This window comes from Neovison vison, chromosome 4 (assembly GCF_020171115.1).
Source record: "Neovison vison isolate M4711 chromosome 4, ASM_NN_V1, whole genome shotgun sequence".
NCBI classification, from domain to species: Eukaryota; Metazoa; Chordata; class Mammalia; order Carnivora; family Mustelidae; genus Neogale; species Neogale vison.
The window spans coordinates 734,241-749,292 of NC_058094.1; the positions used below are offsets into that span (position 1 = coordinate 734,241).

The 15,052-nt window shown below is 66.2% G+C and overlaps 3 protein-coding genes and 1 long non-coding RNA gene across 4 annotated transcripts; 1 reads left to right on the forward strand and 3 right to left on the reverse strand.

Moving 5' to 3' along the window:
* Positions 1 to 122: 122 nt before the first annotated feature.
* Positions 123 to 2,581, reverse strand: LOC122904230 (cytochrome c1, heme protein, mitochondrial). The gene is made up of 7 exons (XM_044244782.1): positions 2,450 to 2,581; positions 1,634 to 1,830; positions 1,421 to 1,547; positions 1,176 to 1,333; positions 927 to 1,087; positions 507 to 607; positions 123 to 421 (listed from the first exon to the last, which is right to left on the reverse strand). Exons 1-7 carry the CDS (start codon positions 2,579 to 2,581, stop codon positions 317 to 319), a joined length of 981 nt encoding a protein of 326 aa, XP_044100717.1. The 3' UTR covers positions 123 to 316.
* A 1,386-nt stretch (positions 2,582 to 3,967) lies between these two features.
* Positions 3,968 to 6,615, forward strand: LOC122905487. The gene is made up of 3 exons (XR_006384336.1): positions 3,968 to 4,881; positions 4,968 to 5,092; positions 5,710 to 6,615. It is a non-coding gene; the product is annotated as an uncharacterized LOC122905487 (long non-coding RNA).
* Positions 6,616 to 8,054: 1,439 nt separating this feature from the next.
* Positions 8,055 to 11,471, reverse strand: GPAA1 (glycosylphosphatidylinositol anchor attachment 1). Its single transcript, XM_044244783.1, has 12 exons — positions 11,327 to 11,471; positions 10,862 to 11,041; positions 10,666 to 10,777; positions 10,337 to 10,484; positions 10,155 to 10,256; positions 9,875 to 10,071; positions 9,590 to 9,786; positions 9,346 to 9,499; positions 9,096 to 9,191; positions 8,757 to 8,947; positions 8,508 to 8,678; positions 8,055 to 8,387 (listed from the first exon to the last, which is right to left on the reverse strand). The coding sequence occupies exons 1-12, from the start codon at positions 11,398 to 11,400 to the stop codon at positions 8,144 to 8,146; spliced, it is 1,866 nt and encodes a 621-aa protein (XP_044100718.1). The 5' UTR covers positions 11,401 to 11,471; the 3' UTR covers positions 8,055 to 8,143.
* A 938-nt stretch (positions 11,472 to 12,409) lies between these two features.
* On the reverse strand, positions 12,410 to 14,651 carry EXOSC4 (exosome component 4). The gene is made up of 3 exons (XM_044244784.1): positions 14,073 to 14,651; positions 12,941 to 13,147; positions 12,410 to 12,825 (listed from the first exon to the last, which is right to left on the reverse strand). Exons 1-3 carry the CDS (start codon positions 14,241 to 14,243, stop codon positions 12,466 to 12,468), a joined length of 738 nt encoding a protein of 245 aa, XP_044100719.1. The 5' UTR covers positions 14,244 to 14,651; the 3' UTR covers positions 12,410 to 12,465.
* Between the last annotated feature and the right edge of the window lie 401 nt (positions 14,652 to 15,052).

Below are 15,052 nucleotides of genomic sequence, written 5' to 3' on the forward strand. Positions count from 1 at the left end.
ACACTCTGTACGTGGCAGTGCCGGCCACAGCCCCCAGAGTATCCCTGGGAGCTGGACAGCAAGGATCTCAGTCCCCGAATCCCGTGAAAACTCTGTTCCCATCACAGCAGCTCAAACCTGTGTGTTGAGAAACTTAATTTATTTCCATGATGGAGACTGAAGATTTTGGAGCCGGAACCTGTCTCCTGGCTCCTCCTCTCTTTTACCCAAGAAATTGGGGCTTTTCGAGAGGCCAGCTGAGGCCTGAACAGGTCCAGAGTGGATCCTGGGCTGGAGGGCCTATCCAGACCAGACAGTGAGCAGACACGGGGCAGGGTCACTTGGGCGGCCGATATGCCAGCTTCCGGCTCTTTAGGACTGACCACTTATGCCGCTTCATGGCGTAGATCAGGGGAAACAGCAAGCCCATCATCATCAACATCTGGGGACGAGGCAGGCTCAGCCGGAGGAAGCAGAAAGGAACCCTGCCCAGTTCCCAGCCCCTCTCCCACGGCCAACCTTTTTACCTTGAGCCCCATGCGTTTGCGATGGTCGTGCTCTGGCTCAGATGCCCAGCGCAGGAAGGTACACACGTCCTTGGCCACCTGGGACATGGTGGCTGGGGTGCCTGGGCCAAGGACAAGTGGTAAGGGCTGCCCCTGGGGGTCCCTACCCAACCTGGGGTAGCCTCGGAGTCCCCCCACCCCACCCCACAGAGCAGAGATGGGGTCCTCACCAAGGCTTCATAAGAACTGAAAGCCATCGCCCCCAGCACACAGGGGTCTGGGCTAGTTGCAACTGTGGAGGCTGCCCACAAGCTGGCCCAGACACACCCCCACACACAGTGCCTGAGCCAAGGAGAGTGCAGGGCCCACACGGGAAGCATCCCCGGCAGCGGGAAGAGGAGGACCCAGCGTGCTGATCCCGAGGCAGGGGGGGCTTCTCACCGTCATCAAACTCCAGGACCTCGTCGTAGATGGGAGGAGCCATGCCGATGGCCTGGCCAGGAAAGTAGGGGTTGAAGTAGAGGCCCTCTCGCAGCGACACCCCGGTGGGTGGCTCACAGTAGCCCGTTAGCAGGGAGAAGACGTAGTCCTCGCCACCGTGCCTGGAAGCAGATCCGTGCCTCCTGAGCCCGGGCACAAGATGGCCCTCTGTCCCCCCGCCCCAAACTCTTCTGCAGCAAGTCCACGTACCTAGCCCGCGTGATGTAGCTGAGGTCAGGGGGCAGTGCCCCGTTGTTGGCTGCTCGAGCAGCCTCCGGGTTGGGGTATGGTTTGGGGAAGTAGTCAGACAGCTTCCCGGGCCGCATGAACATCTCCCCATCCTCGTTGGGGCCATCCTGAACCTCCACCTGCCACGAAGAGCCCATCACAACCCTGCTGTCCACCACAGCGGGAACCCCAATCCCTAGGTCCTCCTCATCCCTGGGCCCCCGCACCTCCTCGGCCAGCGCCTTGGCTTCTTCCTCCGTGTAGCAAACGCCCACCAGGTGGCGGTAGGCCACGTAGTCCATGCTGTGGCAGGAGGAGCACACCTGCTTGTACACCTGGAAACCCCTCCGGATGCTGGAGAGAGGAGGAGCGTTAGGGGCGCCAAGGATTCCACCCCGCCCGGCCCACCCAGAAACGGCCGCAGCCGGCCAGCAGCACACCTGGTGTGGTCCAGGGAAGAGAGGAGGCCACGGTGGGACCACGGGTAGCTGGGGGGGTGCAGCTCCAGGTCACTGGCACTCACGGCAGAATGCAGGGCCACAGCGAGCCCCGCACCCCCTGCCGCCAGCATGCCCAACGCTGACAGCATCACTTTCCGGCCCCGGGACAGACCGGCCTTCGACGACAAGGACACTGCCTGCAAGAGCCCCGCTCAGCGCCTGCCAGAACACCACCCGGCCCTACCTGGGGATCTGCCTCTCGGCGCCCACCTCTCCCACTCATCCACGCAGCGCCCGCCACTCCTGCGGGGCACCGCGGCCCCCGGCCCCCGCCCCCGCCGCGCTGGCTCCGCGACCGCGATTCGGCCCTGAGGAGGAGGTGGAAGGCTGCTGCTGGGCTCCAGGGCTGGGGACGAGGTGGATGCGAGCAAGGGTGCCGGGGCAGGCCAAGGTCACAAGGCACCTGTCCGAGGTCAGGCTGAGGTCACTTCAGGACGCAGGCCCAAGCTGGAAGGCCGGCGCAGGAGCGGGCCTGGGCGCGCCCTCCGGGAGAAGCCCCCAGCCCCCAGCCCGCAGCGAGCCCGCCCCGCCGCCCCCCACGCTCCGCACAGGGCGCCTCTGCTGCTCGGGAAGACTGGGCGCCTGGTCCTGCTCCCGGGGTCCTCAGGACGGCAGGCGGCGGGGATCCGGCCGGGACAGAGGCGCCGGGAGGTCGAGGCCGCTCCCTCGCTGCCCGGCCCGCGCCCAGAGCCTCCCCGCCGTGACCTTCAAGGGCTGCGGGGCCACACGGCGGACAGGGTCGCGGCCAGAGCTCACCTGGGGCGTCCGCAGCGGGAGCTGGCCGGGCCGCGCGCCGCACAGCAGACCCCGGGCCCGCGCGCCAGGCAACCGCGCGCCCCGCGGGCCCAGCACCGCCCCACGAAGCGAAGCCGCCGCCGTCGCCGCCATCTTGGCCCTCTCCGGCGCGACGGCTGCTCCCGTCAGGCCCCGCGGCGGTCCCGGAGCCCAGATGTCGCGAGAGCCTGGGGGGCGGGGCCGGGGCCTGGCCGTCGGGGCGGGGTTCCGCCGAGCCGCGCTCCTCGCGGAGACCGGAAGTGGGCGGAGCCCGAGCAGGCGGCGGCGGCGGCGGCGGCGGCGGCGGCGGCTGCTCCCGCGGCTTCCCGGTCCGGTCGTTGTCTGCCGCCCGGGTCAGGGTCCGGGCTCCGAGTGGGGGCCCCCGCCCAGGCCCGGACACCGCTCGCCCTCATCCGCCCGACGAGGGTTTACGTTATCGCCGGGAGCCGTCAGGGCAGCCCAGGCCCTCGGAAGCCCGGCGTCGGCCGTCGGTGGGAGCGCAGGGCCGGGGCCTCGCGGCCCCGCACGTGCCAGCAGGACGCTCGCAGCGACGGGTCTGGAGACCCGCCCGAGGCCCGCCGGCGGACAGCGGTCCCGGAGGCGTCGCCCCTTCTCCGGGCTGGAGCCGCCGCTGGCCCCGAGGGGCGGAGCCGCGTCCCCGCCGGAGCCGCTGCGGAGCGTGTCTGCGGCCCTGAACGCCCCCCGCGCAGCCCCCTGCGCCGGCCCCGGCCCGGGCGAGCCTGTGCCCTGGGGCCGTTCGCCGAGGGCGGCGGGCGGGCTGGTGGGTTCAGAGCCGCCGGCGGCCGCGGGGCGCAGAGGTCGGGGAGCAGCACCCCCGCGGGGCCGCGCCGGAGCAGGAAAGGGCCCGAGACGAACGCGCGCGACCCGAAGACGCCCCCGGGGCTTCCGTGTGGGGGACCGGCGGGCTCGGCGCTCCGGCGCCCGGCAGGCGTGCGGCCCGCCCGGCCCAGGGCTCGCGGGCGGCCTCCGCGGGGCGCAGAGCTGCCGGGAGAGCCGGGAGCTTAGCGCTTGCTGCTGTCCGAGCACGTCCGCCGGCCGCGAGCCGACCCGAGGGCCGAGCGAAGGGGGACCCGGGGCTCCGCAGGGCGGATGCTGCAGGCCAGGCGGAGCCGGTTCTCCCGTCCCTGCGCAGACAGCCCCGACCGGCCGCTGCCGCGTCCTTGGAGTCCGATTCCCAGCGTCGCCACATCCTAGGACTTAAAATGTCTAGTTCGGGCGCCCCCGGGCCCAGCCAGTGACGCGTGGGCCTTCGGCTCGGCTCCTGCTGCGGGGTCCTGGGACCGAGCCCCGCGCCGGGTTCCCTGCTCGGAGCGGAACCTGCTTCGGCGCCTGGCCCTGCCCTTCCCCCTGCTTGTGCGCGCGCTCTGACAAATAAATATATTTTTTAAAGATTTAGAAAGTCTAGTTTTCTTTCTTTTTAAAGATTTTGTCAGAAAGCACAGCAGGGGGAAACAGGCTCCCTGCTGAGCAAGGAGCCCCCTGCGGGTTGGATCCCAGGACCCCGGGGATCGTGACCTGAGCCACTTAGACGCCCCTAAAATGTCTAGTTTTCAGCAACAAAAAATTCTAGAACACTGTAGAGAGCAAGACGAAGTCTTTCACTCAAGCAGGAACCTGTGTCTGGCAATGCCCAAGCCGTTGAAGGTACCACAGCCACGAGATCCTGCCGCGCCCAGCACTGATAACCGGCAGAAGCCGAAGGCATCTGCAGGCCCCAGACCCGTTAGATCCGTTTAAAAAGGGAGGGTTTTGCAGCAAACGTCAGACTCTCCGGCCGGACACCTCTAGACAGACCCCCTCAGCCTGACCGCTTCAGAAAGGCAGCTGCTGCCCAAGCCTCGCCCGGCTGGTCTCCAAACAGGGCTGAGATGCGTCCCTGCTTGAAGAGAAGCAGCACCTGCCGAGAGTGGACCGGGGCAAGACCCTGGCCCCCTCTCAGCCGCCGCCCGCAGACTGACTTGGGGTTCGGTTCGTGAACTCCCTGCCCCCTTGGTATCTTGTCTGTGCTGTGCCGTGTAAGAAGCCAAGTCAGTCCCACGGTGAAATGTCACTGAGTCTGGAATCCTACACCCTCTTTACGTTACCCTCGCCTCAGAACCGAATAAAGCCTAAAGCTGACACCGTGCGAAGACACGACTCGTGTGCGCACCTTCGCAGCCTCAGGACAAGTGCTCTCAGGGCACCCCCGGAAGGGATTCAAGGGCGCCTGGGTGGCTCAGGGGGTTAAGCCATTGCCTTTGGCTCAGGTCATAATCCTTGTCCCCGAACGGTGGTCGGCGCATCTCCCACAATGACCAGCAAAGAGGAAACCACCGAAACGTCCAGTCCATGAGCCATCGGGCAGATGAGCAGAACGTGGCGTGTTCCTCAGCCACGGGGGAAGTTGTGACACGGTACGACACGGATGAACCCTGAAGGTGTAGCCCTGCGTGAGGAGCCGGACGAGAGACCACAGACCCGCAACCCCGTTCCTGTTCAGGTCCGAGTCTGGAGTTGGAACAAAGCTGACGGTGTCTGCGGCTGGAAAGGGAGGCGGCGCAGGCACGGGCTGCTCCTGAGGCCAAGAAAGCGTGCTCGGGAACAACACAGCCCCTGACGACCAAGGTGAGGACTCGGGTTCTGTCCTGAGAGTGACGGGCCCCCCCCCGAGGAGAGGCAGATGCGCAGCGGCCCAGGGTTGCGTGCACCTGCTCGGGGAGACGGTCCGTCGGGTGGGAGGTGTTCAGGTTGGGAGACTGGGACTTACAGACGACCATCACAGCACCAAGAGGCACAGGGGACACACTGGGGCCTCAGAAGAGGGGCCTGGGCAGGTGACAGGGCCTGAGTGTGGGCGTGAAGGCAGCCTGCAGGTGCCATTCTTGCCCTGAGCTGCCCACAGCAGAACTTCAGGTGGGGAGGGGCGACCAGGCAAACGATTCACAAAAGCTCAGGAAACCTGGGACACGCAGGTGAGTTGCTAGAAGCACCCCAAGGCCAAGTAGGGTGTCCACAGTGGGCCCGCTTGTGCGGAGGCTGCTGGGCATTGGGAGGTGGGTGAAGGGTGGCCTGGCTGGTGGGGGGGGGGGGCTACCTTCACCTTCCTGTGCTCCCGCCACACCCTAAGCCGTAGGCGGCCCTCCAGGCCCCTGTGGGAGCTGTCACGTCTGCCCCCCTGGAGCTTCCTTGGGACCTCCAGAGGCTCTCCCTCTGCTTTCTTCCCTCTCATTCAACACGTGCAGATGAGTATTCTCGCGGGCGTCTGGCTCCGAGCTGGAGGAGCGGCAGGGAGTGGGACAGCTTCCCCGCCCCCCACGCTGCTTCTGTTCTGGGCGCGACAGCGGGCGGTGGAGTCCCGTCCTCCTGTGAGCTGGGTTCGTGACAGCCCCTCCTGTGTTGGTTGGAACTAGAGGCAAGCGTCCGCGAGTAACGGTGCTACGTGAGGCAGAAGTTTGCTCCCCCTTCCACGACACGGAGCTCCGCACAGCGGGGTTGTGCTGCCTCTGGGCGGCCGGGAAGTGCCCGCTCCTTTCCCCGCATTCCCGACCCTGGCTGGGCATCCTGCTGCAGACGCGCTCCGAGCTCCAGCCATCACTTCCACATTCCGGAGGGCAGGAGAATGGATCGGGCTCAGAGGGCCGGCGTCTCTGGGTGAGGCCTTTGCCTGGTGCTCACCTGGAAGCTTCTGTTCTTATCCTACTGGCCAAAGCATAGTCACAAGGCCATACCTCCAGGCACAAGAATCCAAATTGGGGTCTAGGAGTACGGAGGACGGAACTAGACACAGTCGCAGACCCTGCTGCACCATCAAAACAAAGCATTTATGACCTGAGATTCTGTCCTTGTATGTCTGACCTACATTTTCACAGCCTGACGGCTCCTTGGTTTTCTCTTTTCAGCAGATCCCATGTGCAGCATGGGGTACCACGCAGGGCTAGAACTCACAACCTCTTGAGATCAAGACCTGAGCTGAGATCGAGTCGGGCAGTTAACCCACTGAGCCACCCAGGCGCCCCATAAAAATAAAATCTTAAAAAAAAAAAAGTATCATACAAACGACATTACTGAAAATCAGAACAGAAATTCTGCTTCCCTGGAGCGCCTGGGTGGCTCAGTGGGTTAAAGCCTCTGCCTTCGGCTCAGGTCATGATCTCAGGGTCCTGGGATCGAGCCCCGCATTGGGCTCCCTGCTCAGCGGGGAGCCCACTTCTCCCTCTCTGCCTGCTGCTCTGTTTACTTGTGATCTCTGTCAAATAAACGAAATCTTAAAAAAACAATTACGCTTCCCTGACAAATCAACTTTGTTGTTCCCATGGTTTCAAATCTTTTGTGTAGACAGGAAGAATTCTGCACAGGTGAGTTCAGAGCACAACTGAGATGATCTTTTGGCTTCTGACCCCACTTGTATGTTCCATGATTCAATGGGTTTTCAAGATTTGTACTTTAAATGACTAAGTGCAGTAAAAAAATGGCCGACTGAGGCCAAAGCCTGGCTGAAAGGCCCAAAAAGGATTTTGTCCTGGGTGCTGGCCCGCAGAGACCGAGGCAGAGACGGCAGAGACCAAGAGTGGAGATGTCTGTGCGACTCAGAAGAACGCGAGGCCGTGGAGGAGCCGTGCCTGACCTGCAAGAGGGCACTCAACAAGCGGCTGGGGAGGTGGCCGGGGGTGCGGGCGCGACCGCTCTCTCAAGCCTCAGGAGCAGAACAGCCCGTTCAACAGTAAAGGAACGACAGGCCCCGCGGGATCGTGGGACAGCGACAGGCTGCTCGCGCCCGCGGGGTCTCCAGCGCCTCCCCCCACCATGCTGGACACAGAGGCGCCCATCAGCAGACAACCAGCACGCCCTGGGGGCTAGACCTGCCCTACAGGCCTTCCCAGGCCCCACTGTTCTGGGTGTGGCACTGAAGGACACTGGTCCGGAGCCCGCTCTGCAGGGGGGGCCACTCTGCCTTCTGCCCACCCCATCAGGTGCCCGCAGAGGCCCTCCTGGGAGCGGATGCGGCCCTGGCATGGCTAACGAATCTGTTTTGCTTTTTTCTTCCCTCCAGGACAGACACCAACCTTCCAACTCCTTTCCGGGGTCCCGTGGCCTGCCCGCTCCTCCAGGGCCCTGGCTCTTAGGGGCGTCTGGCCTGGTCTGGTTCAGCTCCAAGGAAGCAGATGCCCCTTCCAGACGCACACAGAGGTTCTGGGCCCGGGAGATGCCCCGCCCACACCACAGGCCTCTGCAGGGTCCAGCTCCGGCCCTTTTGCCCCTTCCACTCCAGCGCTGCAGACGGAGCAGTGTGGACTCTGGGCACCCAGAGCCCATCAGGCCCCAAGCCCTGCTCCCATTTCCTCCTACCCAGCACCCTGCCTCCTACCGTGACGCTCGTGGGGCGCACGGGCCGTTTCCAGGTCCCGAGCCCAGTGTCCACCCGAGGCTCTCCTCTGAGGCTCATGGGGCTCGCGCCCTCACTCCTGCCGGCAGCAGGGCCCTCCGAGAAGGAAGTATCTGGGAAGGCCAAGCCTTCCTGCAGAGCTTCTCGCCCAGGGGCTGGGGGGCCCCACACGGACAGCAGACACTTGGCCAGTGGCACCAAAGGGCAGCTGAAACAAAGCTGTTTATTTCCCAAAGAGACAACGCGGGGATTTGCCACCCCAGTCCTGACGCTGCAGGGCTGTGAGCCGCACGTCACTTCCAGAAGAGCACGTTCCAGAAGAGCAGCCAGCAGGGGTAGAGGCCCAGAGCCAACAGCGGGAAGAGCAGGGCACCGTAGGTATGGTGCTCCAGCACGCCCTGGGCCAGCGCCGCCAGGAAGAGCTGCCAGCCCTCAGCCAGGGACAGCGGGGCCTCCTGCAGCTCCCGCCACAGGAACAAGCTGCCCAGGAGCGTGGCTGCTGGGCTCGTGAGCACCAGCAGGGCAGCGTAGAGGGGCCTAGGGGAGAAGTGGGACCAGGTCGGGCTCAGGGCGGGGAGGGACGGGCATCCCGTTGAGGGCACGGTGGTGGGAAGCAGTGCAGGCCCTGGGCTTGGGGAGGGGCAGGCAGGCACGTACCGGGGCCCGCAGGGCGTGGTGAGCGCGGCAGCAGGCACCATGGTGGCGGCCAGCAGGAAGCCCAGCGAGAAGTTGGTGAGGGTGATGCAGGCCAACTGCAGTGCCAGGTAGATGAGGGCCACCAGCTTCAATGCCATCCAGCCTCTGTCTGGGGCCTGTGCACTCACCACCCTGCAGGACAAGGGACTCAGATGCCTGGCCTGTGTGGCCAGGGTGCCCCCGCCCCCCTCCCCCAGCCCAGCTTGTCACCGCTGGGTGCTGTGCGGAAGGGCTAGGCCTGCCGCGTAGATGGCCAGCAGAGTCAGCACCACGGCCTCGGCCTCGGCTACGGGGAAGTGCTGGGTAGCCACATGTTGGCCCAGCACCGGCAGGATGTAGAGGGCCAGACCCATGGCCTGTGAGATCAGCAAGGGCGCCACAAGCGAGGCCAGCCCGACGCTCTGCAACGGTACAGACAATGGGAGGTGGGCCCTGGGGCCAAGGGAGCCCCAAGGGTCCTCACCACCACCCCACCGATGGAGACTGAGCTGCCGAAGTGACGTTCGCCTGGAATCCCGCCCCAAGAGCAAGAGTGGGGGGGACCATCACCTGTGCTGGCAGGACGGGAGGGCTAGGTCCAGAGGCCCCCCTAGGCTCCTCGGGGCCCACTCCGGCCTCATGCAATTGCATCCACAGCTCCAGAGCGTGGTCTAGTCAAGGACCCTGACGACAGGTGTGATGGCACATACCCGGCAGCAGACCCAGGGCCCACTCCCACTCCCCCAAGGACGGACGGTTCTCCCCAGCCTAGAGTGGAGAGGACCTGGGCTGGCCACACGCAGACGGGGGCTCAGGATATTTTGAGACCAAGGACCAAGAGCAGAAAGCCGGCAGCAGGCATGTAGAGGCCGATGGACACGAAGCGGGCCAGTGCCGGGAGCAGGTAGAAGAAGTAGGACTGATGCAGGCGCTCCAGGAGGTGGTTGAGCTTGCGGAACGCGCCCTCCAGGGCCCTGCCAGGGGACGGCGTCACGGCCAGCCAGGCCCCCCGGACCACCCCTCCCCCACCCCAAGCATGGAAGCGGGGACCAGAAGCTACTTACTTGCCCACTGCCACCAAGTCATACTTATATTGTCGGAAGCTGTTAATGCCACGGATGGTCAGGGCCTCCACACGGTAGCGCAGGAAGAGGCCATGAGGGCCGTGGGGGCGGCCGGAGGCCTGCTGCAGAACCATAAGCAGCAAAGTCTGCAGACCCTGCAGCGGCCCGTCGACGGATGTCCAGTCCTGGGGCTGCAGCTTAGAGGGTTTGGGGGCAGGGTGAGAAAAGCCCCCCAGAGAGAAGCCCGTGGGAAGCCCAGGCCTCCCTGGAAGGCAGCCCCCCTACCTTGCCCTGCAGCGTACACAGCAGCCCCCCTTTCTGACAGAAAGTCTGGAAGAGGTTGAGTAGATCGAGGTTGGGCAGCTGCCCATTGAGCCCCTCCACAGCCACATCGAGGCTAGTGACCACGTCACTGCTCAGCTCCAGAGCCACGGCTGCCTGGATGGCCCCCGCCCGGCCCTGCAGGGGGGACGACTGCATGCCTGTGGGGGCAGGGGAAGGAGCTGCCTATGGGGGCCGCCGAGGACAGCGGCTCAGAGAGAGGGGCCGGGGCAGGACGACCCACCGGTGACGTTGACGTCGTGGTAGGCCTCCAGCCAAGCCTCTGTACCCAGAAGGTCTTGTTCTGTCACCAGGAAGATGATGTCTTTGGCCCAGTAAATCTGCCCTGGACACCAGAAACTAGGTCAGCAGGGCCTGAGACAGGGGCCAAACCGTCCCCTGCCCGCAGCAGCCCCCAAGCCTCACCCCGAAAGTGGGCAGCAAGTGCCAGCAGCAGCCCCACTGCCTGGCTGTTGGTAGAGTCCGGGCCGCAGGGGACGGTGAGCACCAGGGACTCGGTGCTGGCAGCGCGCGGGGCCCGCAGGATGCCGTACACGTTGGTACCAGACACCATCTGGACACGGCATGGGGAAGACTTCGCACCACCCTACCCGGGAGGGCTGCCCTCCCTCGTCGCCTTAGACTGCCCACCAGGGATTTCCCGGGCCCGGGACATGCCACCGGCGGGCTTCCCGGCCGCAAGCCACCCTCCCCAGGCGCGTTTTGGTCCCAGGCACTCCTCTCCCCCACAATACGTAGCGCTCGTGGGTCTCATCAGGAAAGGGCAGCCTCCGCGAGAAGCTCTGCGTGTACACTTCCAGCCCCACTGACCGCATCGTCCGCTCCAGCCACGCCACTGGCAGAGCCCTAGGGACACAAGGAGAGCCGCTAGGCAGAGCTCCCTGGCCTTGGCCACCACTATCTCCCCACGCCCGCAGCTGTGCGGCTCACCCCGACTTCCTGCGGTGCGCCGCGAAGTCTCGGGCCAAGCCCCGGGCCCGGTCCCCGCCCGCGAACTGCTCCTCCACCATGGTGGAGCCCATGGCGTTCTCCGACATGTACGTGCGCTGGGTCAGCGGCGGGAAAGCCAGCGCCAGGAACCAGGCGATGCCCGCCACGTAGCTCAGCACGCTGCGGGGAGAGGGGGCGACGGCGCCCCGGAGCATTAGCGGGTCCGCGCGCTCCGGCCCCGGGGCCTCCCCGCGCTGTACCGGGGACGGAGGAGGCGTGTCGGAGGGACCCGGCCCCGGGGTCCAGGCGCTCCGGACGTCGGACGGGGGAGCTGAGCCGCGGGCCCCACGCCCCGAGCGAGTCCCGTGGGCTCCGAGACGCGGGCGCGAGCAGCCCGCGGGGGCACGGGGGCGCCGGCAGCCCGAGACCCGGGTCCTGCGGATCCCGCCCCGGTCCCGCGCTCACCAGAGCGGCGCGTTGAGACGCAGCACGAGGCGGGCGAGGGCGCGGCGGCGCACCGGGTCCGACAGGAGGCCCATAGCGGAGAGGGGCGGCTCCGGGGCCGCGCTCGGCCGCCAGCTCCAGCCGCGGGCCCGGGGCCGCGCTCCCGTCGGGCCGCCGCTCCGCGCCCGCTCGCACTTCCGGTCCCGACGGCCCTCGCGCCGCCGCGCATGCTCCGAGCAGAGGCGGTGCGTGTCCCCGCCCGCCCCCGCCGCGCGGCCCCCGGCGGCCGCCCGGGCTGGCGGGGCAGAGCCAGAGAGCTCGGCCGTCCCAGCGTTCCGAACGTGCCGCCCCTGGCAGCGACAGGTCGAGCGCCCCGGGGCGCGGGGAGGAGGGGAGGACGGGTCGCTCGGACTGAGAGACCAGGGCGTCGGCAGACTCTTTCCTATGGATGTTGGCCAGGATGTTGCACAAGGGACATCCCCGTGAGAACACAGCGCCGAGGTCACCAGGGTCAGATGACCACAGGCAGCAAAGTGCAGATGGTACTCTTGGCCATACTCAAAGGAGCTGGGGTATGTGGAGCAAAATCGGGGAGCACCGCTGTTCAGGTCGGGAGGTGCGCGGGGAGGGCTGCAGGGGCTGGTGCTGGGGGCACAGGTGTGGAGAGAAGACCCGCCTCCTTCCCCCAGGTGAGAACTTGTATCTGTTGTACTTTTGTTGGAGTCTGGGGCTGTGTAGGCCCAAAGGGTGGAAGGGGCCGTTCGGTCCAAGCCATCGTCCGCAAGATGTGAGACATGGGCCCCACATCGCCATGGCGGGCCCCAGATGCGCTGGCAGGACAGACTCCCGTCCCGGTCCCCGTCTGATGGCTGGGCTCATTATGCTAGGCTGCACCTCACTGCTCAGCGGCCTTGAGCCCTTCCTGGCACAACTGCTCTGTCCGACCTGGGACACGCTCCCCCCCTTCTTCTTTGGGCTGTGACTCTTGACACTGCAAGCAGTAGGTCCTTCATGTGTGGGGGACAGGGATGGTCCCAAGTCACCCCCCGGGTGCAAGCACCAGGCCAGGCTCTGAGGGTGTGGAAGCGCCGTGGGAGATCAAAGTTCAGCACACTGTGTGTGGGTTTTATTCTGGGAACGGGGGGTGGGGATGCAGATGTTCAGTCCCCTAACAAAACAGAGGCCTCACGTACATGCTGTCGAACCACACGGTCCAGCAGCGTGTGCACGTCCCGGGCAGCCCGGGCAGCGGCCTCCAGCACCGACTCGAGGTGGTCCTCGTGGAGCCTGGCATCCATTTCAAGCAGCGCAATCTGGCCTGAGGCCGGCAGCAAGGCCAGGGCCAGCTGGGGACCGCCAGCGGCCTCTTCCACGTGGCTGAGGTCCGCCAGGGCTGTGCTGTCCACAAAGCCAGCGGAGCAGGCGCACACAAAGTCCCGCATGGGTACTCCAGCGTCCAGCACTGCCAGCGTGGCTGCGTTCACACAAGCTGCATAGGTCCCACCATCTGCTTGCAGCACCTGCAGTAGCCCCCGTGGCATCGTCCATTAGGCTCCTGACCCCTGGCTCCCAAACCCTCCTCGCCCGGGTCCCGGTCCCTCTCCCTCCCTGGGCTGACGGCTGCTGCTTGCTCACCTGCACGTAAATATCAATCTGGGAGCGTGGGTGCAGCTGTGTGAGGATGGCCGCCTCGAAGGTCTGACGAAGCTGCAGGCCCATCTCACAGGACTTACGGTCCCCATGGGGTCGCCGCTTGCGTTCACCTGTGCTGAAGGTCGCAGAACTATACTGACAGTTCACCAGGGCCCTGTCTGGCAGGGCTCGTGCTCGGGAGCCCCGGATCTGGGGGAGGAAGGGCACATAAGCCGGGCTCATTGCTCTCCAGCTCCCACTACACCTTCCTCCGGCTCAGACCCAGGCCTCAGCTTCCCTCTCACCCTCCTACTTTACCTGCAAAGCAGCCTGCGGGAGGGCTGCGTGGCCAGTCTCTAAGCCACCACCGCGCCTGGAGAGGACTTCTCTTAACAAGGCCTCCCCGTTTTTTCCCTGCCTCATGCCCTCCCAACCGTTCTCCACTGGTAGCGAGAGCTGCTAGGTTCGCACATACCAAGTCCGACGCCGTCTGCTCTGCTGCCTCCCAAGCTTCCCCACCACGTGCGACATAAAACCCTCAACAGTGTCCCTGATCGACCAAGCGGCGAAGTGCTGCTTCCCTAGAGACGACCGGATCCCACCTGGAGTCCTTCGGCACCTCCCCGCGAGCAGCCCTCTGCCCCGCAAACCCGCCTCGCTCCTCCCTTCTCCGGCAACGGAGACGCGGCCGTAGAGCCGGGAGGTTCATTCCCAGCCCCGTCCTCACGGAGTTGACGGCCCACGGGGGCGTCCAGCGAGGGGCTCCCGGAACGGAGTCGTGCCCGAGGTGACTGGGCAGGGAGAGGCAGGGAAGCGTGGGGTGGCCGCGGAGCGGCTCGCCACGCAAGTCAGGTGCATCCCGAGGACGACGCCAGCGTGGTCAGCCCGGAGGGGGAGGGGAGGGGAGGGCGCGCCCGGCGCTAACGGAACAGCGAGGGTCGGTGCGCCGGAGGGGACGCGCCGCCTCACACTGCAGGGGCTCCGGCTTTGACTCCGAGTGCGCCGCGGCGGCCCCGAGGATGGTCTGAGCGAACGGAGGCGCGCGCCGGCCGGGCCCCCCGAGGCTCAGCCCGGCCCGGAGGCTCAGCCCGGCCCGGAAGCCCCGCGCACCGCCCGGCTCGCGCGCCCCACTCGCCTCGTGCGGCCCGTAGACCACCGCAAGCGCCTTGGTGTTGCCTTGCTCGATGTAGGCCGAGCCGTCGGCCTGCGCGAACACGCCCATCCGCGCCTGGATCTTGCGCAGCTCGCCGGCGCGCCGTCCGTCGACGCGGTAGCCCTGGTCCGACAGGAGCTCTAGGCCCGCCATGGCGCCGCGCTTCCGACTCCCGCAGGACTACAGTTCCCGGCGGCTCTGACCCGCACTTCCGGCCACCCCGGGCCCGCGGTTTCCGGCGGTCCGGCCCCCACTTTCGGCCCTGGAGAACTACGGTTCCCCCAGGGGGCCCGGGGGCCCTACTCCCCCCACCTCTGGTCCGGGGAAACTACGCTCCCCCGCGGCGCCACTTCCCTCACTTCCGGCCCCGAGAATCTTCGGCGGTCCTGAGCCAGAGGAGGAAGACTGTGCCTGCGGCCGTTTTGGGGAGCTGTCCCACGGCGGCCAGAGGTGGAGATTGGCTCGGGAAAGAGCTGCCCCCGTCGCGCCCCTTCAGATTCGTCGTGGGGGCGGTTCTCGTACTGCCCAGGCCCTCCTCGGCTTCTACCCCACGCGCCTGCGCCCTGCTGGCCCCGCCCCCGCGCCTGCGCCTGCGCCGGTCGTTCCCGCCGCGCCCCGCCCCCCACGCCTGCGCCCGCTCCGCCCCGCGCCTGCACCTGCGACCCGCGGACTCTGGCTGCCGGCTACTCTCTGCGGCTGGGCCTGCCTGGAGGCTCCTTGTGGGTCCGGTGGGCGGTCGCCGCTCGGAGGAAGCCGCGTCCTGTCTCTGATGGTTTCTCGTTCTTCTGCAGCCATAAATGCATTCATTCTCCCAAGCTGAGGCATGCGTTGTGTTTTGTCCTTACAGTTTAGTGTTTACGTTCGTCCCTTAAAAATACTGACGATGGGGCGCCTGGGGGGCTCAGTGGGTTAAGCCTCTGCCTTTCGCTCGGGTCATGATCCCAGAGTCCTGGGATCGAGCC

Bases quoted from the DNA above. Each gene is read 5' to 3' on its own strand.
- EXOSC4 (XM_044244784.1), bottom strand. From the start codon at position 14,243: ATGGCGGGCCTAGAGCTCCTGTCGGACCAGGGCTACCGCGTCGACGGA. The intron at 13,148-14,072 runs GCGAGTGGGGCG...TTCCTCCCCCAG, and splicing joins TGGTCTACGGGCCGCACGAG to ATCCGGGGCTCCCGAGCACG. The intron at 12,826-12,940 runs GTGAGCAAGCAG...GGGCTACTGCAG, and splicing joins AGATTGATATTTACGTGCAG to GTGCTGCAAGCAGATGGTGG.
- GPAA1 (XM_044244783.1), bottom strand. From the start codon at position 11,400: ATGGGCCTCCTGTCGGACCCGGTGCGCCGCCGCGCCCTCGCCCGCCTC. The intron at 10,778-10,861 runs GTGAGCCGCACA...TTGTGTCCCTAG, and splicing joins GCGCACCGCAGGAAGTCGGG to GGCTCTGCCAGTGGCGTGGC. The intron at 10,072-10,154 runs GTGGGTCGTCCT...CTGCCCCCACAG, and splicing joins CCACGACGTCAACGTCACCG to GCATGCAGTCGTCCCCCCTG.
- LOC122904230 (XM_044244782.1), bottom strand. From the start codon at position 2,581: ATGGCGGCGACGGCGGCGGCTTCGCTTCGTGGGGCGGTGCTGGGCCCG. The intron at 608-926 runs GTGAGAAGCCCC...TCCTTGGCCCAG, and splicing joins GGTCCTGGAGTTTGATGACG to GCACCCCAGCCACCATGTCC. The intron at 422-506 runs GTAAAAAGGTTG...CCTCGTCCCCAG, and splicing joins GCAAACGCATGGGGCTCAAG to ATGTTGATGATGATGGGCTT.